Here is a 23,771-nt window from a genome sequence, read left to right as displayed (position 1 = left end):
TCAGATGCTTTCGGAATAATTGGAATGAGCCTAGGTTCCGCAGCAGGGCAGGGAGGTTATTCCAAAGCTCAGTGAATTTGAAGAAAAGAGATTTCCCTAATTAACCTGCATACATGATGTCTTTTAATGAGAATGAGAAAGAGAGAAAAAAGAAGAGAGAGAGAGAAAAAAAGGAGAGAGAGAGAAAAAAAGAGAGAGAGGAATATAGAGAGAGAAAAAAGAGAGGAAGAGAAAGAAAAAGAGAGAGAGAGAAAAAAGAGAGGAAGAGAGAGAAAAAAAAAAGAGAGAGGAAGAGAAACTAAACTAAACCAAACCTTAAGTTTGTATACCGCATCATCTCCATAAAGTTAGAGCTTGGCACGGTTTACAAGTAAATTCAATAAATGAGGGAAGGACATAATAAGAAATTAGAGGTTATGAAGGGGATAGCTAGCTTTACATTTTCAATAGATAGCTTTATGTTTTGGAGAAAAGCCGGGTTTTCAGATGCTTTCGGAATAATTGGAATGAGCCTAGGTTCTGCAGCAGGGCAGGGAGGTTATTCCAAAGCTCAGTGAATTTGAAGAAAAGAGATTTCCCTAATTAACCTGCATACATGATGTCTTTTAATGAGAATGAGAAAGAGAGAAAAAAGAAGAGAGAGAGAGAAAAAAAGGAGAGAGAGAGAAAAAAAGAGAGAGAGGAAGAGAAACTAAACTAAACCAAACCTTAAGTTTGTATACCGCATCATCTCCATAAAGTTAGAGCTTGGCACGGTTTACAAGTAAATTCAATAAATGAGGGAAGGACATAATAAGAAATTAGAGGTTATGAAGGGGATAGCTAGCTTTACATTTTCAATAGATAGCTTTATGTTTTGGAGAAAAGCCGGGTTTTCAGATGCTTTCGGAATAATTGGAATGAGCCTAGGTTCCGCAGCAGGACAGGGAGGTTATTCCAAAGCTCAGTGAATTTGAAGAAAAGGGATTTCCCTAATTTACCTGCATACATGATGCCTTTTAATGAGAATGAGAAAGAGAGAAAAAAAAGAAGAGAGAGAAAGAAAAAAAAGGAGAGAGAGAGGAATAGAGAGAGAGAAAAAAAGAGAGGAAGAGAGAGAAAAAAAAGAAGAGAGAGAGGAAGAGAGGGAGAGAGAAAAAAAGAGAGAGAGGAAGAGGAACTAAACTAAACCAAACCTTAAGTTTGTATACCACATCATCTCCATAAAGATAGAACATGGCACGGTTTACAGGTAAATTCAATAAATGAGGGAAGAACATAATAAGAAATTAGAGGTTATGAAGAGGATAGCTAGCTTTACATTTTCAATAGATAGCTTTATGTTTTGGAGAAAAGCCGGGTTTTCAGATGCTTTCGGAATAATTGGAATGAGCCTAGGTTCCGCAGCAGGGCAGGGAGGTTATTCCAAAGCTCAGTGAATTTGAAGAAAAGGGATTTCCCTAATTTACCTGCATACATGATGCCTTTTAATGAGAAAGAGAAAGAGAGAAAAAAAGAAGAGAGAGAGAAGAATAGCGAGAGAGAAAAAAAGAGAGGAAGAGAGAAAAAAAAAAAAGAGAGAGGAAGAGAAACTAAACTAAACCAAACCTTAAGTTTGTATACCGCATCATCTCCATAAAGTTAGAGCTTGGCACGGTTTACAAGTAAATTCAATAAATGAGAGAAGGACATAATAAGAAATTAGAGGTTATGAAGAGGATAGCTAGCTTTACATTTTCAATAGATAGCTTTATGTTTTGGAGAAAAGCCGGGTTTTCAGATGCTTTCGGAATAATTGGAATGAGCCTAGGTTCCGCAGCAGGGCAGGGAGGTTATTCCAAAGCTCAGTGAATTTGAAGAAAAGAGATTTCCCTAATTAACCTGCATACATGATGTCTTTTAATGAGAATGAGAAAGAGAGAAAAAAGAAGAGAGAGAGAGAAAAAAAGGAGAGAGAGAGAAAAAAAGAGAGAGAGGAATATAGAGAGAGAAAAAAGAGAGGAAGAGAAAGAAAAAGAGAGAGAGAGAAAAAAGAGAGGAAGAGAGAGAAAAAAAAAGAGAGAGGAAGAGAAACTAAACTAAACCAAACCTTAAGTTTGTATACCGCATCATCTCCATAAAGTTAGAGCTTGGCACGGTTTACAAGTAAATTCAATAAATGAGGGAAGGACATAATAAGAAATTAGAGGTTATGAAGGGGATAGCTAGCTTTACATTTTCAATAGATAGCTTTATGTTTTGGAGAAAAGCCGGGTTTTCAGATGCTTTCGGAATAATTGGAATGAGCCTAGGTTCCGCAGCAGGGCAGGGAGGTTATTCCAAAGCTCAGTGAATTTGAAGAAAAGAGATTTCCCTAATTAACCTGCATACATGATGTCTTTTAATGAGAATGAGAAAGAGAGAAAAAAGAAGAGAGAGAGAGAAAAAAAGGAGAGAGAGAGAAAAAAAGAGAGAGAGGAAGAGAAACTAAACTAAACCAAACCTTAAGTTTGTATACCGCATCATCTCCATAAAGTTAGAGCTTGGCACGGTTTACAAGTAAATTCAATAAATGAGGGAAGGACATAATAAGAAATTAGAGGTTATGAAGGGGATAGCTAGCTTTACATTTTCAATAGATAGCTTTATGTTTTGGAGAAAAGCCGGGTTTTCAGATGCTTTCGGAATAATTGGAATGAGCCTAGGTTCCGCAGCCGGACAGGGAGGTTATTCCAAAGCTCAGTGAATTTGAAGAAAAGGGATTTCCCTAATTTACCTGCATACATGATGCCTTTTAATGAGAATGAGAAAGAGAGAAAAAAAAGAAGAGAGAGAAAGAAAAAAAAGGAGAGAGAGAGGAATAGAGAGAGAGAAAAAAAGAGAGGAAGAGAGAGAAAAAAAAGAAGAGAGAGAGGAAGAGAGGGAGAGAGAAAAAAAGAGAGAGAGGAAGAGGAACTAAACTAAACCAAACCTTAAGTTTGTATACCACATCATCTCCATAAAGATAGAACATGGCACGGTTTACAGGTAAATTCAATAAATGAGGGAAGAACATAATAAGAAATTAGAGGTTATGAAGAGGATAGCTAGCTTTACATTTTCAATAGATAGCTTTATGTTTTGGAGAAAAGCCGGGTTTTCAGATGCTTTTGGAATAATTGGAATGAGCCTAGGTTCTGCAGCGGGGCAGGGAGGTTATTCAAAAGCTCAGTGAATTTGAAGAAAAGGGATTTCCCTAATTTACATGCATCACTTTTAATGAGAAAGAGAGAAAAAAAGAAGCGAGAGAGAAAAAAAGAGAGGAAGAGAGAGAAACTAAACCAAACCTTAAGTTTGTCTACCGCATCATCTCCATAAAGATAGAACTTGGCACGGTTTACAGGTAAATTCAATAAATGAGGGAAGGACATAATAAGAAATTAGAAGTTATGAAGAGGATAGCTAGCTTTACATTTTCAATAGATAGCTTTATGTTTTGGAGAAAAGCCAGGTTTTCAGATGCTTTTGGAATAATTGGAATGAGCCTAGGTTCCGCAGCAGGGCAGGGAGGTTATTCAAAAGCTCAGTGAATTTGAAGAAAAGGGATTTCCCTAATTTACATGCATACATGATGCCTTTTAATGAGAAAGAGAGAAAAAAAGAAGAGAGAGAGGAAAAAAAAGGAGAGAGAGAGAGGAATAGAGAGAGAGAAAAAAAGAGAGGAAGAGAGAGAAACTAAACCAAACCTTAAGTTTGTCTACCGCATCATCTCCATAAAGATAGAACTTGGCACGGTTTACAGGTAAATTCAATAAATGAGGGAAGGACATAATAAGAAATTAGAAGTTATGAAGAGGATAGCTAGCTTTACATTTTCAATAGATAGCTTTATGTTTTGGAGAAAAGCCGGGTTTTCAGATGCTTTCGGAATAATTGGAATGAGCCTAGGTTCCGCAGCAGGGCAGGGAGGTTATTCCAAAGCTCGGTGAATTTGAAGAAAAGAGATTTCCCTAATTAACCTGCATACATGATGTCTTTTAATGAGAATGAGAAAGAGAGAAAAAAGAAGAGAGAGAGAGAAAAAAAGGAGAGAGAGAGAAAAAAAGAGAGAGAGGAATATAGAGAGAAAAAAAAGAGAGGAAGAGAAAGAAAAAGAGAGAGAGAGAAAAAAGAGAGGAAGAGAGAGAAAAAAAAAGAGAGAGGAAGAGAAACTAAACTAAACCAAACCTTAAGTTTGTATACCGCATCATCTCCATAAAGTTAGAGCTTGGCACGGTTTACAAGTAAATTCAATAAATGAGGGAAGGACATAATAAGAAATTAGAGGTTATGAAGGGGATAGCTAGCTTTACATTTTCAATAGATAGCTTTATGTTTTGGAGAAAAGCCGGGTTTTCAGATGCTTTCGGAATAATTGGAATGAGCCTAGGTTCCGCAGCCGGACAGGGAGGTTATTCCAAAGCTCAGTGAATTTGAAGAAAAGGGATTTCCCTAATTTACCTGCATACATGATGCCTTTTAATGAGAATGAGAAAGAGAGAAAAAAAAGAAGAGAGAGAAAGAAAAAAAAGGAGAGAGAGAGGAATAGAGAGAGAGAAAAAAAGAGAGGAAGAGAGAGAAAAAAAAGAAGAGAGAGAGGAAGAGAGGGAGAGAGAAAAAAAGAGAGAGAGGAAGAGGAACTAAACTAAACCAAACCTTAAGTTTGTATACCACATCATCTCCATAAAGATAGAACATGGCACGGTTTACAGGTAAATTCAATAAATGAGGGAAGAACATAATAAGAAATTAGAGGTTATGAAGAGGATAGCTAGCTTTACATTTTCAATAGATAGCTTTATGTTTTGGAGAAAAGCCGGGTTTTCAGATGCTTTTGGAATAATTGGAATGAGCCTAGGTTCTGCAGCGGGGCAGGGAGGTTATTCAAAAGCTCAGTGAATTTGAAGAAAAGGGATTTCCCTAATTTACATGCATCACTTTTAATGAGAAAGAGAGAAAAAAAGAAGCGAGAGAGAAAAAAAGAGAGGAAGAGAGAGAAACTAAACCAAACCTTAAGTTTGTCTACCGCATCATCTCCATAAAGATAGAACTTGGCACGGTTTACAGGTAAATTCAATAAATGAGGGAAGGACATAATAAGAAATTAGAAGTTATGAAGAGGATAGCTAGCTTTACATTTTCAATAGATAGCTTTATGTTTTGGAGAAAAGCCAGGTTTCTAATAATAATACAAAGGTAGGGGGAGGGGGGCAGACAATAATGACACACTATAGGATATCGTGGGACACAAAAGGAGAAAAGGTCGAAGGATACATCATATAAATTTAGGATGGGAGAAAGGACAAACCGAAAGGGTGGGAAATATATCTGAAGGAAGGGATGAAAGGGAAGGCAGCTAACGCTACGCGGGATGATCCAAATACTTAAGACTAGTATTCAGGGACAGGGAACATTCTTTAAATACTAAAAGGGTCTTTTACTAAGGCGTACTAGTCAATTTAGGGCACGCCAAATGCTAACTTGTCCGTACAATATAATGGGCGCATTAGCATTTAGCGGGCACTAATTGGTAGCACGCTAAATTGGCTAGCACGCTTTAGTAACGTCACAAACAGGATTGTTTTGAGACCTGATTTGAATTTAGAAACGCAATGTTCTTGTCTTAAATTGATGGGGAGGGAATTCCATAATGTTGGAGCTACAACAGAGAAGATAGCCTTGGGGGGGGGGCCTATATGACCGGCGCCTAAGGACTCCTTTTACAAAGGCGCACTAGCGGTTTAATGCACATAATAGCGTGTGCTAAACCACCGGCCGCGCTAGCCGCTACCGCCTCCTCTTGAGCAGGCAGTAGTTTTTCGGCCAGCGCGGGGGTAAGCGCGTGATGAAAAGTCGCACGCGCTAAACCCGCTAGCGCGGCTTTGCAAAAGGAGCCCTAAGCGTTTTCGGTAGCTGAGATTCTCTTAACGATGCCGGCGCATGATTGACACGCAGCTGGCATCATTTTTTTTTAAGGCGCCGGCCTATGTAGGCGCCGTTTACAGAATCCGGGTCTTAGTGTTTTTCATTTTCCGATAATAGGGCGATCTCGGTTACGCGACATCTGGCCAGAACTTTGAGACGATCCTAGCTTTTTGGCCCTCTTTTACAAAGGCGCACTAAACGTTTTAGCCTGGATTTAGCACGCGCTAAATCAACACATGCGCTAACCGCTAACGCATCCATAGGATAACATGCATGCGTTAGCGTTTAGCGCATGTGTAGCATGTGCTAAAAAGCTTAGCGCGCCTTTGTAAAAGAGAGGGTTTGTGAATATGCTGAACTTTCTTGACAAAATGTACTCTACTGAGGCTATCCTTAGGCAAAACTTTTGCTATATATTTTAAACCCTGTACACTTCTCCCTCCGTATTTGCTGGGATAGGGGATTAACAGAACCGCAAATACAGAAAAACCACAAATAACTTTTTCATATGTTATTCGCTCTTTTCTATTAAAAACCATCGTGAATATAGTGAAACCACGAATAACATGGTGGGAGACGGCCTATTTTCTGGGATAGGGGATTAACAGAACCGCAAATACAGAAAAACCACAAATAACTTTTTCATATGTTATATGCTATTTTCTGTTAAAAACCATCGTGAATATGGTGAAACTGCGAATAACACGGTGGGAGACCTGGCCTGTTCCCGAAGGAGAGGCAAAACACGGTGAAGAAAGTGCTGGGAATCGGCGATTTTCTCTGTAAATGCTTGCAATCAGCGATTTCTCTATGCAAGCTGATGTAATTTTTTTAGTGGGGGGAGCCAGCAAGCTAAAAACCGTGAATAATTGAAACCGCGATTGCTGAAATCGCAAATACGGAGGGAGAAGTGTACACTTCTCCCTCCGCATTTGCTGGGATAGGGGATTAACAGAACCGCAAATAAACTTTTTCATATGTTATTTGCTATTTTCTGTTAAAAACCGTCATGAATATGGTGAAACTGCGAATAACATGGCGGGAGACCTGGCCTGTTCCTGAAAGAGAGGCAAAACACGTCTTCTAATTCCACTTACTTCAAATCGTTCTCTTCGGTCTAATACTCAAGAATTATTAATGGTCCCATCTTTAAAAATAATAGGGACCAGACGCCATGATATCTTCTCAGTTAAGGCTCCACTTATATAGAATACCCTTCCTTTGTACATTAGAAACATTAAAGATCTTAACCTATTCAAAACCAACTTAAAATCATTCCTCTTTAAAGCTTCATTTAGCCTCTAAAATTTTTCCTTTTTCAAGATCATTTACAACTTCAGTATTTTAAACCCAACCCTAGTGTTTTACCCCTCCCCTACCTACGTTCTCTTTTCTTCTTTTAAGATATAAAATATTGTAACTTTTTCCCTTACGTTTTTACCAAAGTATTCCAGTTTTGTCCTTAATGTCTGTATTGTCAGTTTAATATTCCCCTGTTTACTTATTTAATGTGGTAATGTTAATCTAAATCTAATGTTTTATCCCAATCATATATTTATGTAATTCGCTTAGAAATATTAAGCGAACCATCAAATTTAAATAAAACTTGAAACTTGAACTTGAAGAAAGTGCTGGGAATCGGCGATTTTCTCTGTAAACGCTTGGAATCAGTGATTTCTCTATGCAAGCTGACGTAATTTGGGGAGAGGAGCCAGAAAGCTAAAAACTGAATAATCAAAACCGCGATTGCTGAAACCGCGAATACAGAGGGAGAAGTGTACACACTCCCCAAAGATCGGAGAAGCAGGATATGAACTTTTATAAATAAATATTCCACCAGTATTTTCAGGAATAAAGGGGTCGTTTTATTAAGGTGTGTTAACTGATTAGAAAGGATGCCTTAGCATTTGGCGTGTGGTAAATTGGTTAACATGCCTTAATAAAAGGACCCCTGAGTGTGTGAAAATGTTGTTTTTTTTTGTAGGAGGGAGAGTACAATTAGTTGCTGAACTGTAATGTTTATATGTTTTAACTAGTGTTTGATGGATTGTGTAAATCGCATTGTACAGGTTTCTAGGATGTTGCAATCCATACAATTAAAATGAATTCAATTTGTCTTGTGTGTTTTAGGTATGGTGAAAGTGAGTGGCTTCTTTCGAGTGACTGCCAGAACATCACAAACACATTTTGCAACCTCACGTTGGAGCTGAATGACTTGAATGACCAGTACAACGCTAGGGTGATGGCAGTGTCCAAGAACTGCACGTCAGGATGGGCCATTTCCAAGAGGTTTTCCCCCACGCAAAGTGAGGATTCTTTGCTTCCTCTCATGAGTGATCCTTGCGGGATCTCTCAAAGCACCTCGTACAGGTTGCCACAGAACTCTGGATTAGAGAGTTGCACGGGGACAGAAATCCCACCCATCCCTGCCCGTCCCCGCCAGGATCTTCTCCGTCCCCGTCAGGATCCTCTCCATCCCCACCCATCCCCACAAGGAATTACCTCCATCTCCGCCCGTCCCCATAAAAAACAGCAATTACTTTTGACAGGATCATCAATTCCACAGTTTCTTTTGCTGTTTTCCTTGTGGAATCTCTTTGGTGGAACCCTTTTTTTGTTTTCTGTTCAGGTAATTAACTTATAAACCCCCTCTTTTACTAAGGCTGACATGTCCATTATATTATATGGACAAACCCTGCTTCCAAAGCCTTCCATCCCCGTGGGAGTCCCGTTGGCTAGAGGGGGGTCCCCGTGGGAGTCCCATGGGTTAGGGGGGGATTCCCGCGGGACCCCCACGGGATCCGTGGGATTCCCGCGATCCCCGTTCCCGTGCAGACCTCTACTCTGGATATCGGACTCCACCCCAGACTGCCTTTAACCTAGCTGGTTACTGCTTTAGCGATCTGAAGGGATATCGGGGCGCTCTCCAGTTCAATGCCACTGAACATCTGGGAATGGCCATCAGTGGGGATTAACCAGGAAGGATCCTCTCCTGTTGATTAATCTTTTTTGGAACATCAACCCCTTCCTAAATAAGAATGTGTTTTGCTAAACAAAAGAAAACCCGAATCGGAATCCTAATCTATGATTCTGAGGCAAAACAATTTCAAATTTTGGCAGCTTGATGACTTACCCCCTCTTTTTACTAAGGTATGCGAACCGATTAGCACGCGCTAAACGCGAACATGTCTATAGGGCTATTTTTACAAAGGCGCACTAGCGGCATAATGCGTGTAATGGTGCGCGTGCTAAACTGCCAGACGCGCGAAGCCGCTACCACCTCCTCTTGAGCAGGCGGTAGTTTTTCGGCCAGCGCGGGGGTTGCGCGCCTATGTAAAAGGAGCCATAGACTAACATGCTTGCGTTAGCGGTTAGCACGCGGTAATCGGACCACGCCCCTTAGTGAAAGAACTGTCCAATAATCTTTTGTAACGTAAGCTTCGCTAGAGCTCCGGACAGCCAGACCCTTTCCCTTACTACCATTAGGGGTATAGTTATCAACGTGGGCTACCATTAACCATTAATGAGATATTTTAGCACAAGTTAATTACTAATAACTGGAGTTAACCGTAAAATCGCCCATCTTAGGGTTCCTTTTACTAAACTGCGGTAGCAGTTTTAGCACGCGTGCTAGACGCTAACGCCTCCATTGAGCTGGAATTAGTTTTTCCGCGTAGCGCGGGAGTTAGAGCGCTAAAAAGGCAACCGCAGCATAGTAAAAGGAGTCCTTAACCTTTTCCTATCGTGTCTCCCGGCTGACGGGACATTCCAAAAATGTCGTTGCCATTGTGGATAAACAGTCTGTATGGACTAATAAAGAGCCAGGAACACAAAATATTTGAATATACAGACAATAATAATAATAACTTTATTCTTCTATACCGCCACAATCTTGCGACTTCTAGGCGGTTTACAATCAAGGAAGCTGAACGTTCAGCGAGTTACACTATGCAGATGATCAGAGGAAATACAGAGTGCAGAAATTTTAAGAAAACAAAAATATAAATATACAGTTTGCTGAGCGAGAATATAGGTTATACAGTTTGTTAAGAAATTTCTGAGAGGACCCGTTAGGAAGAGGTAACGCATTTCAAAAAATACAGCAAAAAATTACAATATGATAATAACAGTTTATATAAATCGCTGAACCGTGAAGTTCTATGCGGACTTATGAGGGGAGAGGGAATGGATAAGAGATCCTTTATTGTGGAGAGAGAGAAGAGTGGGTCAGTTGTCTAGGTATTTCAGGAACAGGTATATTTTTAGGCGCTTCCTGAATTCCTAATAAGTGGTTGGTGAAAGCAATTGATCTAGGTCTTTACCCCATATGGCTGCTTGGTGTGAGAGACTTATTTACATTATGTTTACAATAGCCGTAAATGATAACGGTGAATAATACCAAACTTTGCTAAAATAATTACGATTGGAACCAGCGTAACGTAAAATTTATTACGATAGGAAAAGGTTAATGATGGTCTAGATTGATCATTTCTTCCCTTAATTTAAAAAAAAAGAAGAAATGTCTCTAGAATTCAGAATCGTATCCTAATTTTTTCACATGGCTGTAAAGTAGCTGCCAGTTATGCAAAAGAAGCTTATTTTCCTGCTAAGACGCTTTTTTTAAATTGTGACGGAAACACTAGGGGCTCCTTTTACGAAGCCACGTCAGCAGCTTTATCGCACGCACCTTTTTAGCGCACGCCAACCCCCGCGCTAGCCGAAAAACTACCGCCTGCTCAAGAGGAGGCGGTTGCGGCTAGCGCAGATGGCAAATTAGCGCACGCTATTACGGGTGTTAAACCGTGAACGCGGCTTCATAAAAGGAGCCCTAAGGCCCTCTTTTAATAATAATAATAATAACAACTTTATTTTTATATACCGCCAGCTATCTTGCGACTTCTAGGCGGTTTACAGTAAAAGAGATTGTGAATACAATAAAGAAAAAGTAAATATAATAAAGAGAGGCTTTACGTACAATGAATTAAGGAGTTTAGCAGTGTACATCTCAATACAATAAAGAGAAACTTTATGTACAATGACTTAAAGAGTAAAGCAGGTTACATCTGATAATATTAATAATGTTAACAACAGTTTGTGTGTTGCAAGGCCCGGAAGTGCCAAGCTGTTTGCTCAGAAGTAGAAATATTCCGTGACTTGAATAGAGTGTTCGTAGTTAGTGATTAGGGGTTGGGGTTAACAGTTTGCAAGTTTAGTTATGTGATGATGTTACGAGGGGGGTTGATGTTCCAGTTCGTTGCCTAGGTGTTTCAAGAATAGGTAAGTTTTTAGGTGTTTCCTGAATTCTTCATAATTGTTTGTGTGTGCAATGAGTTTTTCTAGGTTTTTACCCCATATGGCTGCTTGATATGATAGCAGTTGTTGATGGTGTCTCTTATATTTGCACCCTCTAGCCGGTGGGGAGACAAATTTCATGTGTGTTTTTCTTTCGTGTCTGTTGGTTGGGAATGAGAAGAGGTCTGTGATGTATTTTGGGGCTAGACCATTTAATACTTTGAAGCAGAGACATCCTAGCTTGAACTTTGTGCGCGCCTCCATCGGCAGCCAGTGTAGGAGTCGGTAAGAAGGGGTTATGTGATCGGACTTCTTCAGCCCGAAAATCATCCTGACTGCTGCATTTTGTATCAGTTGTAGTCTTTGCATTTGCTTTTGGGGGATCGTCAGATGGGTGATGTTGCAATAGTCCAGGTGGTTTAGTATTAGGGATTGTACTAGCATTCTGAAAGCTGAAGTGTGGAAGTACGCCTTAATGGACTTAAGTTTCCAGAGAGTGAAGAATCCTCTTTTGATTAAGGAGTCTATGTGGTCCTTCATGGTTAGGCTTTGGTCTAGTATTACTCCTAGGATCTTCATCGTTGGTTGAATGGGGTAGTTTAGATTGTTAATGTGTAGTGATGTTGTCGTATTCTGTGCGTGTGGCGAGGCTATGAAGAATTTAGTTTTTTCTGAATTGAGCTTCAGTTTGAAATCTGTGGTCCATTGTTCCATCGTGTTTAGCGCTTCAGTTGCTGGGGGGATGGTTTCAGAGGGGGATGCCGTAAATGGGATTATGATTGTGAAATCGTCTGCATAGCTGAATACTTTTATGCCTCGCTGGGTTAGCTGCGTGCCCAATGAAGCTATGTAGATGTTGAAGAGTAGTGGGGATAGTGGGGATCCTTGTGGAACGCCTGATGGGTTTCTCCATGTTTTTGAGAGATTGCAGTTGAAGCGGACTTGATATGTGCGGGTTGTGAGGAAATCTCGGAACCAGTCCAGCACTTCGCCTCCGATGCCAATTGAATCTAAACATTGTAGTAGTTTTTTGTGATCCACCAAGTCGAAGGCTGAGCTCATGTCAAATTGCATCACTAAGGCTTTGTGGCCTTTGCTTAAATAGGTTACGTAGGTATTCTAAGATTGCTGCTATCACCGTCTCGGTACTGAACAGAGGTCTGAAGCCTGACTGGGTTTCATGTAGCAGTGAGAACCGATCTAGGTAGTCCATCAGTTGGGTTTGTACCAAGCCTTCCATTATTTTTACGAAAAATGGGATAGATGCTACTGGTCTATAGTTGGTTGCTGATGTTAGGGGTAGTTTACGATTTTTTGGGATTGGGGTGATTATAATGTGACCATTTTTTGATAGGAATTTTCCGTTTTTTAAATTGTTGGACATATGAGTCCATAGTGTTATTTTAAAGTCTAGAGGTGCTGCTTTCATTATGTTGGGTGGACAGGGATCTAGGATGCAGTTTGATTTGGTGTATTTGTTGTATAGTTTTAAGAAGCTGTTCCATTCTAGGTCCTGAAAGGAGTTCCAATACATGTCTACTGGTGTTTCGTTTTCATGTGTGTTGGTTATTTGTTGTTCATCTGTGTTGTTTGTTGGGCCTTTTTTCCTTAGGTTCACTATTTTTGAGTTGAAGTGTTGTGCTAGGTCGTCTGTTGATGGAAGTTCTGTGTCATGCGTTGATTGACTGTGGCGTGTGGTGTCGAATAAATTTTTGACTAGATTGAACAATTCATGAGTGTTAATTCCTTTTGAGCTTGTGTTGGATGTGTATATTTTGGATGAGTAGAATTTTTTCCTTTTTTCTTTTATCAGTTGTTTATATTCCTTTATGTTTGCTCTCCAATTGTTCCTGTCAGATTTTTCACCTGTTTTGTTCCAGATCCTTTCTAGTCGTCGTGTTGATTGTTTCATTTTTTGTAGTTCGGAATCGAACCAGTTGTTATATTTATTTGAGCGGTTTGTTCTGTTTTGTTTGGGTGCTATTTTGTCTAAGATGGTTGTGCTTGTTTTTGACCACTGTTCCCAGAATTCGCCTTCTTCGTTCATCTCCTCGCGCGCTTCATAGTGGGCCCAGTATTCCTCTGGGTTAATGTGGCCCCTTGTGAGATGTTCTTTTTGTATCCTTGGGTGCGTTTTTTCTTTTGGTTGGTTCCAGATTAAATTAAAGTAATAGGTGTAATGGTCGGACCAGATGTCGTGGCTCCAGATGCCGTTTGATATGGAAATAGTGGGATTTAGGATTTCTTTTGAGGACATGGCTACCAAATCTATCTGGTGGCCTTTTTCATGGGTTTGTGTGGATGAAGGTAGAAAGAAGTTGAGTGAGGATAGGAATTTTTTGAAGTCTTTTGTGTCGGGATTTTCCTCTTTTTCTAAATGTAGGTTCGCGTCTCCTGCTATTATATTGTAAGACAGGGTGATTGAGTTGTGTAGGATGAATTCATAGAGTTCTTCTCTGGCTTTTGACCAGCATTTTGGCGGTACATAAAATAGAATGCAGGAGAGGTACTCTTCTAGGTCCTTATTGCTAATTTTGCATGCTAGTGTTTCTAGTTGATTGGTTTTCTTGGAATCAACTAATTCAAGTTTGAGTTCTTCCTTGAGGATGATTGCTAGTCCTCCCCCTCTTCGGTCTTCACGGTTTAGCATGTGAATTTTGTAGTTATCTGGTATTAGGTCATTTAGTATTGGGTCCTCTTCTGATGTTAACCATGTTTCTGTTAGAAAGAGGCAAGCTATCTTTTTGTAAGCGATCCAGTCTTTGATTAAGAAGGCTTTGTTCCTTACTGATCTAGTGTTGAGGTAGGCGCAGGAAATGGAGGTGGTTGTGGTGAGTGTGTTGGGTGTATTGGTTTTGATGAGTTTTATCTCCCTTGGTCTTTTTTTGAGGGTACGGTAAGGTTTATTCTTATTTGTGATTATTTTAATGTGATTTACTCTTTCTTCCTGCTGGTTAGTTAGGAGTTTAATTGGTGTGTCAGGTTCGTGGGCGGAGTGAAGCTTTGGATAGAGTGATATGACTTTTTTCACATTGTTGCACAGTAAATATATCAGTAGGATTGATAAGAGCTTCATGATTGCTGGTTTTGGTATCCTTCTAGTCTTGACTTGTGTTGGTTTTGTGTCTGTATAAGCTTTCTATCTTTATCAATCAATACTCTTGCAGAGGATTGCGAGTAAATTGTTATAGGACTACGGCGGATTTGACTGGGTTAATAGTCGGTGCTGGACGGGAGGAGGAGCAGGGGTCCCGCGCTCATTACCTTGTTGGGGTCAGCGGATGATCTGGTGGAGCGGTCTTTTAGGGTGAAGTGTTCCACGCAAGTGCTTCAGGTGTTCCCTTCAAGTGCTCCTCTCTGGTGCTACACGAAGGCGCTCACAAAGGCGCAGGCGCCTTTGCCGTGCGCCTTCGTCAGTACGCCGAACGGCAGTGCGCCATTGGCGCTGTTTCTTTTAAGATATGGTGTCCTCCTGCGGGATCGGGGGGACGGAGCAGGGCTCCCACGCCGGCCCGATCGTGCTGCAAATGTAGGTGCTGGCGCTGTAGTTTTTAAATTTATATGGTGTCCTCCTGCGGGATCGGGGGGGCGGAGCAGGGCTCCCACGCCGGCCCGATCGTGCTGCAAATGTAGGTGCTGGCGCTGTAGTTTTTAAATTTATATGGTGTCCTCCTGCGGGATCGGGGGGGCGGAGCAGGGCTCCCACGCCGGCCCGATCGTGCTGCAAATGTAGGTGCTGGCGCTGTAGTTTTTAAATTTATATGGTGTCCTCCTGCGGGATCGGGGGGGCGGAGCAGGGCTCCCACGCCGGCCCGATCGTGCTGCAAATGTAGGCGCGGCGGCCCATCAGGTCCAGGACCTGTATACTAGCCCTCTATCTATACCCTTCTATCCCCTTTCCTTCAGAAAATTGTCCAATCCCTTCTTTTTTTTCTTTTTTTTTTTTAATCTTTATTCATTTTATATTTAACAACAAGTGTACATAAAATTTTCACAATTAAAATGTCACATCACTTGAAATTCTAGAACAATTTCTAAAAATGAGTTTTATCCCCATCCCACCCAACCAATCATATATATCATGTAATATAACATGTAAAACCATTCTTTTCACATTTAATAATAATAAGATACAAAAACCCACCCCCACCCAAATCAACACTAATAATCCACAGGGAAAAATAACAATTATTCATTATAATAACTTATTAATGGCCCCCACACATCCTTAAACTTATTAAAATATCATTTTTGCACTGCTAGCATTCTTTCCATTTTGTATAAATGGCATACTGAGTTCCACCAAAAACTATAATTTAATCTTGTATAATCCTTCCAATTATAAGTTATCTGTTGAATGGCATCTCCCTTCTTGAACTCCAATACCGTACCCTGTAGTGTATATATATAACATGCTACATTTAAAGAGATTCTGTGTTTGTTATAGCTATCTTTGGAAGTCCTGCATTAAGCTATGTTGCCAGTGTGCGATCCATAACGTTTGTCATTCAGACTCCTTACATACATTTGAGAAGTAAGGATGGGTCCCAGGAGACAGTAGAAAGCATTACCAACCATGGCATCCTTTACCACTTGAGCATATCCAACTTAAAGACAAGCAAGCAGGTAAGAGATACTGGCTCTATTTACCACTGCAAAACTTTGGAACATTTTCGTAGATATGAACGCATAAACCAAGGGCTCCTGGTTCTGTTTTCAGCGTAACTATGAATATATTATTTTGCAGTCTCAATTTCTCACTATAATGCTCAAGTGCTCAACCAACACAGGATATACTCATTCAGCCTTTGATCTCATAACCGCCTTCCTCACATAAACAATTAAAAATGCATAAATTATAGTGATAAGTGCTCAGACCCACAATGGCTTGATTATTCCTATACAGGCAGTCCCTGGGTTAAGGACAAGTTACGCTTTTAAAGGTGTTCTTAAGTCGGATTTGTACGTAGCTCAGAACTTGCAGATTTTAAGATTCCTGCTGCTTCCCTCTGCTCCCAGCTGACAAAAGGGCCAACTGTCCCTCCAGGGTTCCCTCTAAGGTACAACATGCACAACCACACACTGTTCTTAATGTGGCCATGCGTCATTCCTGAATCTGCTGCAGGAGAAGTGTAGGAGTCTCTGCCACTGGAAATGCTGCTCAGTGAAATCAAATGAAGCCGTGACCACGTTCTTAAGTAGCAACATTCCAGAGCTGAGATGGTGATGTCATTCCACCAATGCCTAAGAGCCAACTTCATCAGTGATGTCACAATAGCTTGATTATTCCTATACAGGCAGTCCCTGGGTTAAGGACGAGTTACGTTTTTAAAGCTGTTCTTAAATTGGATTTGTATGTAACTCAGAACTTGTAGATTTTAAGATTCCTGCTGCTTCCCTCTGCTCCCAGCTGACAAAAGGGCCAACTGTCCAGGGTTCCCTCTAAGGTACAGCACGCACAACCACACACTGTCCTTAATGTGGCCATGCGTCATTCCTGAATCTGCTGCAGGAGCCTATGCCACGGGAAATACTGCTCAGTGAAATCGAGTGAAGCTGCGACTGCGTTCTTAAGTACGAGTCGTACTTCAGCTTGGCGTCTGTAACTCGGGGACTGCCTGGACCAGCATAGGCACCTGCATTTCAAAATGATGCCAAACACAATGCAAATGACCCCTCCCTGCACTAAGTTTGTTCAATATTGGGGGTGCTCGGCACCCAGAAAACTGGATCCTATGCTTTGATGTATTATATATGAAATATTATAGACTTTGGCCCTTTTATACTCAGGTGCGTTAACGATTAGCGCCAACGCTTGCATGTTAGGCTATGGATGCACTAGGGTTTAGCGCGCGCTAATTCAAATTAGCATGCGCTAATCAGTTAGCGCACCTTAGTAAAAGAGGGAATTTGTTCTCACGATAGTAAAGATTTGATGACTCTTCTCTATTTCCACATGCGTTTTCTTTCCTTATTTTAATATGCACTGAAATGACATTAATGGAATAAAACTAAAAAAAAGTTCTTCCTTGCCCCTCTCCCTTCCCCACTGACATACTTAAAACCCATAAAACAAGCTAGGAATGCGTTTAACAGGAACGGAAGGATGTCGCTTCTCCCTCACTGCTCAGGCCTCACCATCACCTTCCAATTTTTGCTCACAGTGGAGTATGATCAAGAAGGAGAACGAAATCGCAATTGTCAGCTTAGATCCGGACACCGAATATAATGGGACCGTTTTCTTTTCAATCCGAAAAAGTGAGGAAAAAAGTGAGGCACGAGCTTTCCTGGTGAGAACGCTGCCAGGTAAGCAGATGCGATCAGTGCCTTGCCTGTGACTTGGGTTTGCAAAATATTTGCAGATGCAGAAAGTGGGCACCAGAGGGCGATAGAACAGATTTTTACTTCAAATAAACACAAGTCAACTTGATTTAGCAACTTTGTTTTCTGATTTCCTAACGGCTCTTGCATCCTAATGTGAGAATTTCCTGAGCCCAACCAGTTGGGACTGCAAGGGGATGCTGAAAATTTCTCAGCCTAACCAACCAATCAACTTCCAGAATTCTGAGCATTATTTTGCCACTCTAGCTGAAAGAGTGTGAAATTGCAGAAACTAAATTCTATATTTTGACATTGTTTCAGATCATTGATTGAACCATATCCACGTCATTCTCGTCTTGGTTGGGCTGAGAACTTTTCAGCACCCCCTCGTAGTGTGAAGAGTTTCAGTCTCTGATTACCAGAGCTGAGATTGTGATGTCATAATGCCTCATTCCACCAATAAGAGCCAACCTCATCAGTGATGTCACAGTGGCTTGATTGTCCTATAATTGGCTCACTTTTATTACATACGAGGGGGTGCTGAGAAGTTCTCAGCCCAACCAACCAACTTCCTAAATTCTGAGCCTTATTTTGCCACTGTGGCAAGAGTGGCATCTTATTTCGTTAAGTGCCAATTTGCAGAAAGGAAATTCTGTGTTTTGGCATTGTTTCCTATTGATTGAACCATATAGAGCGTTATCTTATTTCGTTAAGTGTCAATTTGCAGAAACAAAATTCTATGTTGTTTGACGTTGTTTCAGTTCATTGATTGCACCATATCCATGTCATACAGTAACGCCATTACAGAAGCTCATGCAAACCGCTCTGTCATTAGTAGCGCTATAGAAGCTTCCAGTAACCAATTCTTGTCTTGGTTGGGCTGAGTACTTATCAGCACCCCCTCATATTATAGTGATAAGAAACGACATCATTTTAATCTTTCAAGAACAGCCTGACTTCAAATATGATTTATTTATTTGTCAATTTTTGGTAATCGGCCTTCTGCCTACTTTTTTACCCTGCTGTCCTATGCCCGCAGCAGTTCCCAAGTTCTCCTTTCCTGATTATACAGACTGCCCACTGATGGTTTTTAGTTTTGCTTGCCCGCGTGCAGCTTTGTAATGCAACAAAAAAGCGTTCTATCGGAAGCAATTTGATTTGATGACTTGATACTACTTACAACAAATTTTTTTTTTAAAGTAATTCACAATATTAAAATTGAATAAACAAATTAAAATATGGGAATCCTTTTACGAAGCCGCATTAGCGGTTTAATGCGCATAATAGCGCACGCTAATTTTCCAGCCGCGCTAGCCGCTACTGCCTCCACTTGAGCAGGCAGTAGTTTTTTGGCTAGCTTGGGGGTTAGCGTGCGCGCAAAATGTGCACGTGATAAAGCCGCTAATACGGCTTCGTAAAAGGAGCCCATAATATAGAATTTTAAAAAACAGTTGTCATAAATCCATTTTTAAAAACTGCATGCAAAAATAAACAATCACAAAATTTATATATCTATATACACGTATTTGGGAAATGGAATTATGTTACAGTTTATTTCCCTTGCGACGTAAGAATTCATTTTGCCAAATTTAGAATCCGTTCAAGCTTTGGAAAGACAAGGGCCTTCTTTTACTAAGGCGTGCTAACCAATGAACACACGCTAATCGATTCAGTGCATGCGAAACACTAACATGTTAGTCTGTGGACGCATTAGCGTTTAGCACGCGCTATTCGGTTAGCGCACCTTAGTAAAAGAGGGCGAAAGTTTTGCCGAAACTGATTGCAATAGGTTGCCAAACACATTCCATTGTGTTTCATTTTTGTCAGACATTAGGGGAGAATTAGAGATGCGGCTGACCAATACCTCTTGGCATAACCAGAGGGCACTAGGGGGTGTGCATTCGGTTTATTTGGGTGCCTAAAAATTCAAGGCCCAATATTCAGCTGCCACTATCAGAGGGTTGTTTTTTTTAACCATCGGCTAATAAAAGTATCCATATGTTCCGGAACTTTCCAGAAATGCAGCAATATTCAGTCTGTTATCAGGATAACTTTTTCGGACAGCTCAGGACAGTTATACAGATAATGCCACTATCCGGCCAAGTTCTGGGAGCACCTTGCTCTGCCCATGCCCCATCCTGGAACTTTCTGGATATTGCTGTGCAGTCTGGAAGGATATTCAGAGGCACTATCCAGGAAAGTGCTTTTGAATATTGACCTATTAATGTGCAAATGACTTCTACATGTGTAGCTACGAACAAATGTGTGCACGTTGCATTCAACGCATTTTGAAGCTCTTGCACACTTAGAAACACAAAACAAATGCACCAAAACTGGGAAAAAATTTTGTCTTAAAGGCGCACAACCCAAACTTTTTCATTAGCCATGCGCCTCCCTTCCCAACATCTGGGTAAATCGGTTGACTGAATTACCACAATATTGTCCTTTGATCCCAGGCGATCAGCTAAGCAAGGACCACATCTTGGACGTCACCAATCTGGGGGTTTTCTCATCTGTGTAAGAACATAAAAATAGCCTTACTGGATCAGACCAATGGTCCAACAAGCCCAGTAGCCCGTTCTCACGGTGGCCAGTCCAGGTCACTAGTACCTGGCCAAAACCCAAGAAGTAGCAATATTCCATACAGAATCCCAAGGAATAGCAAGATTCTGGAATCCCAAAATGTATCAAGATTCCATGCAGAATCTCAAAGAGTAGCAACATTCTATGCTTCCGATCCAGGGCAAGCAGTGGCTTCCCTCATGTCTTTCTCAATAGCAGACTATGGACTTTTCCTCCAGGAACTTGTCCAAACCTTTCTTAAAACCGCTCTTACCAGAGTGCAAGAGTAACAAAGCAGGGTAAGGGGAAATTTGGAGAATTTGGCATTTGTTTTCAACCATGACTTGTTTTACTTGTGTGTGTGTGTGTGTGGGGGGGGGGGTTGATTTTGGGGAATGTGTTATTAGTTCGTTCTTCACCTGTTTCCTTTTTCTTCAGCAGACTCTACATGGCTCCAGCTCTTACTGGGGGGGCTTGTGTTCTCTTTTGGTCTCCTGGCTCTGATCATATCTTATGCGTGCTGTAAATACATGCGCCGCCCAAGACAACAGCCCAAATCTCTGGTGAGTGACTTATGCACGCCAGCGAACGATGGAATCAATCCACCCAAGGATCTTGCGCGAGAGTGGGAATTACAGGAATGCCGTGGAACCCATGAGATTCCCGCAGGGAATCATCCGTAACGCCAGGTTGAGGCTTGGACATTCATAAGACCATAAGAATAGCCTTACTGGGTCAGACCAATGGTCCATCTAGCCCAGTTACCATAGTTGAACAGACCGAACCAAAGTACCTAATTAGATCCCAAGTAGTAAAACAGATTTGTTGGCTCAATAGTGAATATTATCCAAAATACCATGGGGAGCTTTTGGAGTTGAAGGAAACAGAAGGCTGTGGGCAAGTAGAATAAATAATAGCATTGGGGATAGAGGAAATTAATTGTGGGGTTGGGTAGGGATGGAATGGATCTAGCAGTACAGGTGGGAATAGGTTCGATTCCATTGAGGATGGGTGGGGATAAGTGAAATTTCTGTCCCTGTGCAACTCTCTATTCAGATCAGTGTGGGGTAAAAACCTATCTTACTGGTAGCCACCACTTATAGGGAGCAAACAAAGCATCATAATAAGATATAACAGACTTCTGATTTAAAGTAACAACATTATTTTAAAATGTATTTATTAATCTTTATTTTTATACATCTTTTTACTCTGTCTCACCCAACCAGGATTTCGTAGGGATGACCCCATTCCAGCCGATGAATCCATTGAAGGGAGACGTGAGGAATTCTTCCATAAATGTCTTTTCATGGCCTGATGGACTTTCTTCAGCAGGCACCGGGCTGTGCTTTACCAGCACAACCAAGTCACCACAACCTTTAGCTCAGTCAGGAAACGCCTACAAATCACAGACCCTAAATTCTCAAGCCCTTTCCAAGGCATCAACTCCCAAGGATCGATCTTTCGCTTCTTGCTCTCAGTTTCAACAGCAACACATCCTGGACGGAAGCGGCGAGAATTTGTCTTCAGCATATGGAGTTTATGCTCAAGTGACCAGCCCTGGCAACCACATCATCTATCGATCCAACCAAGTAGTTGCAAATATTCCAACTGCTGGCATTAGCCTGACTGAATTTAATGCACCTCAGTACCAATGTCAAACTCAGATTGTACCAGATGGCTCCTTTGAGAGTCATCCATCCATGAAGGCTACAGGGTTGGATGATCTGACATACCAACACCAATGCCCTCAAGAAAACAGGTTTTCCCTCAACAACAATTTGCTATTCTTCCAAACAGAGAGAGAGTGTGGTGAGAAAGACCTTCCTTTGCTTTTAGCTTTGCTAGAAGAAGGTAAGGACGTCAACATCTGTAGGCCACACCCAGCAGGACTTTTATCACTTTTATCGACGGTGAAGGTTCAGGAGGACTGTCTGTTGGACAACAGATTGGATGAAGAGCCGCCATCACCTTTTCTGCATATAGACACTGGGACTCATGGTGAACCCATCAATGGAGCAGAGTGTGTCTTCTTAGACTCCTTGACAAAGACTGAAAATGATATGCAGCCTTTTCAGTACTGGACGCAAGACCCCCAGAACGTAACCGAGCAGCGGAGGGGTGAACAGAACCACCCACCAATAGAAAAGGTGGACCCTCAGCATTCCTACAAGCAAAACAATCCCCTTAACGCCGAATCATTTTTCAGGAATGTATAGAAAAAGATTCATGAAGAGCAATGAGTGACAAGTATAGTATAATTCTAATATCTCTGTGTGCTATCTTGGAACTCCTTTCTCTCTGTCTGAGTTGGACTAAAAAGTCACAAATTAGTCTTACTGTTGTCACATTTTTCTTAGAGAAAACCGAGTTCTGTCTGGGAAGTACTACGTGATGTAAGAAGGAATTTCAGTCGGTTCGATATTCAAAAAGAAAGAAACAATTATGCATTTGCCAGATGTCAGTCGACATATAATTTAATTTGCATACCCACATATTTTTAAAACCTAGACAGCCCAATATTATCTGCATAAAAGTGGGCCTGGGTTAGGTCATGAGCGAAGTCTCACTAACTATTATCCAGATGTCAGCAATATTTGGCTTCTATCCAAATCCGTTATCTGTGTACTCTAAGGGCTCCTTTTACTAAGGTGTGCTAGCGTTTTTTGCGCACGCAGGATTTTAGCTCAAGGCTGGCATTAAGGACTAGCGTGCGGGGCAACTTAGCACGCGCTATTCCACGCGTTAAGGCCCTAACGTGCCTTTGTAAAAGGAGCCCTAAGCCTGCTGAACGGCTAGTCCTGGGATGATCACTAGGTTAGAACCGCCACCCACGAGGGGGCTACTGAAAAATTCTCAGCCCAACCAAGGAGAGAATGAGGTGGAGCCATGAAACGTACAAGTTATTCCACACCTTTCTTGACATGTTTCATTTCAATGAGGCAGATGCATCTAGTAAACGGGCACAAGTAGAGGGAAACCAAGCCATTGTGACATCACCAATGAGGTTGGCTCTTAGGCATTGGTGGAATGAGGCATTATGACATCACAATGAAAAGTTCTCAGCCCAACCAAGAAGAGAATGCTGCGGACAGGGCCGGATTTAGATGAAAAGAGGCCCTAGGCTATTCCACTTATGAGGCCCTTTCACCTCCCATTTTTAAGTTTGTAAATTACATGAGAGATAATAAAATACATCATTACTGTGATATATATCAATATGTTAAATGAAGCATGTTGTTATCGGTACTAACCTTTATAAAAAATGTGACACGGATAATAAATTAAAAAAAGTTGAGAACACTTATTTGGACATTTATTCTCAGCACCATATATAGTACTTGTAACAATAACTAATCAAACATAACACACAACATTTACAAAGAAACAAAATTCAAATAATGAAAATCTTTGACTACGAAAATAAAATACGCAGTAAAAATTATCATATTTTCTATCAAATTAAATTAAATATATTCAATACATTGAAGATTAAACCAAATTCAATTCAGATAAATTTATTTCATAATAATTCGCATTTTAAAGTTTAAGTATAGAAACAGAGAAACATAGAAGATGACGGCAGAAAAGGGCTATTGCCCATCAAGTCTGCCCACTCTGCTTACCCACCCCCTGTCTATTCCCTAATGATCCAATTTCCTTATCTTGACCCTCGTAGGGATCCCACATGGGTATCC

At 40.9% G+C, this 23,771-nt stretch overlaps 1 protein-coding gene across 2 annotated transcripts in view; it reads left to right on the top strand.

Annotated features, from left to right (window-relative positions):
• The window catches only part of IL22RA1 (interleukin 22 receptor subunit alpha 1), a 48,749-nt gene extending 25,585 nt beyond the window's left edge, over positions 1-23,164 (top strand). The window contains exons 3-7 of one of the 2 annotated variants that reach the window (XM_033954509.1): positions 8,032-8,207; positions 15,641-15,819; positions 17,358-17,499; positions 20,518-20,639; positions 21,303-23,164. In XM_033954509.1, the coding sequence (XP_033810400.1) occupies positions 8,032-8,207; positions 15,641-15,819; positions 17,358-17,499; positions 20,518-20,639; positions 21,303-22,292 (1,609 nt within the window). In that variant the 3' untranslated portion in view covers positions 22,293-23,164. Of the gene's footprint in view, positions 1-8,031; positions 8,208-15,640; positions 15,820-17,357; positions 17,500-20,514; positions 20,640-21,302 lie in introns of both variants that reach the window. The other variant, XM_033954508.1, reaches the window with a different exon arrangement.
• The last annotated feature ends 607 nt before the right edge of the window (positions 23,165-23,771 follow it).

Source organism: Geotrypetes seraphini, chromosome 8 (assembly GCF_902459505.1).
Source record: "Geotrypetes seraphini chromosome 8, aGeoSer1.1, whole genome shotgun sequence".
In the NCBI taxonomy this organism is placed as follows: Eukaryota; Metazoa; Chordata; class Amphibia; order Gymnophiona; family Dermophiidae; genus Geotrypetes; species Geotrypetes seraphini.
The sequence above is the reverse complement of the archived record's forward strand: the minus strand, read 5'-3'. Positions and strand labels throughout refer to the sequence as shown.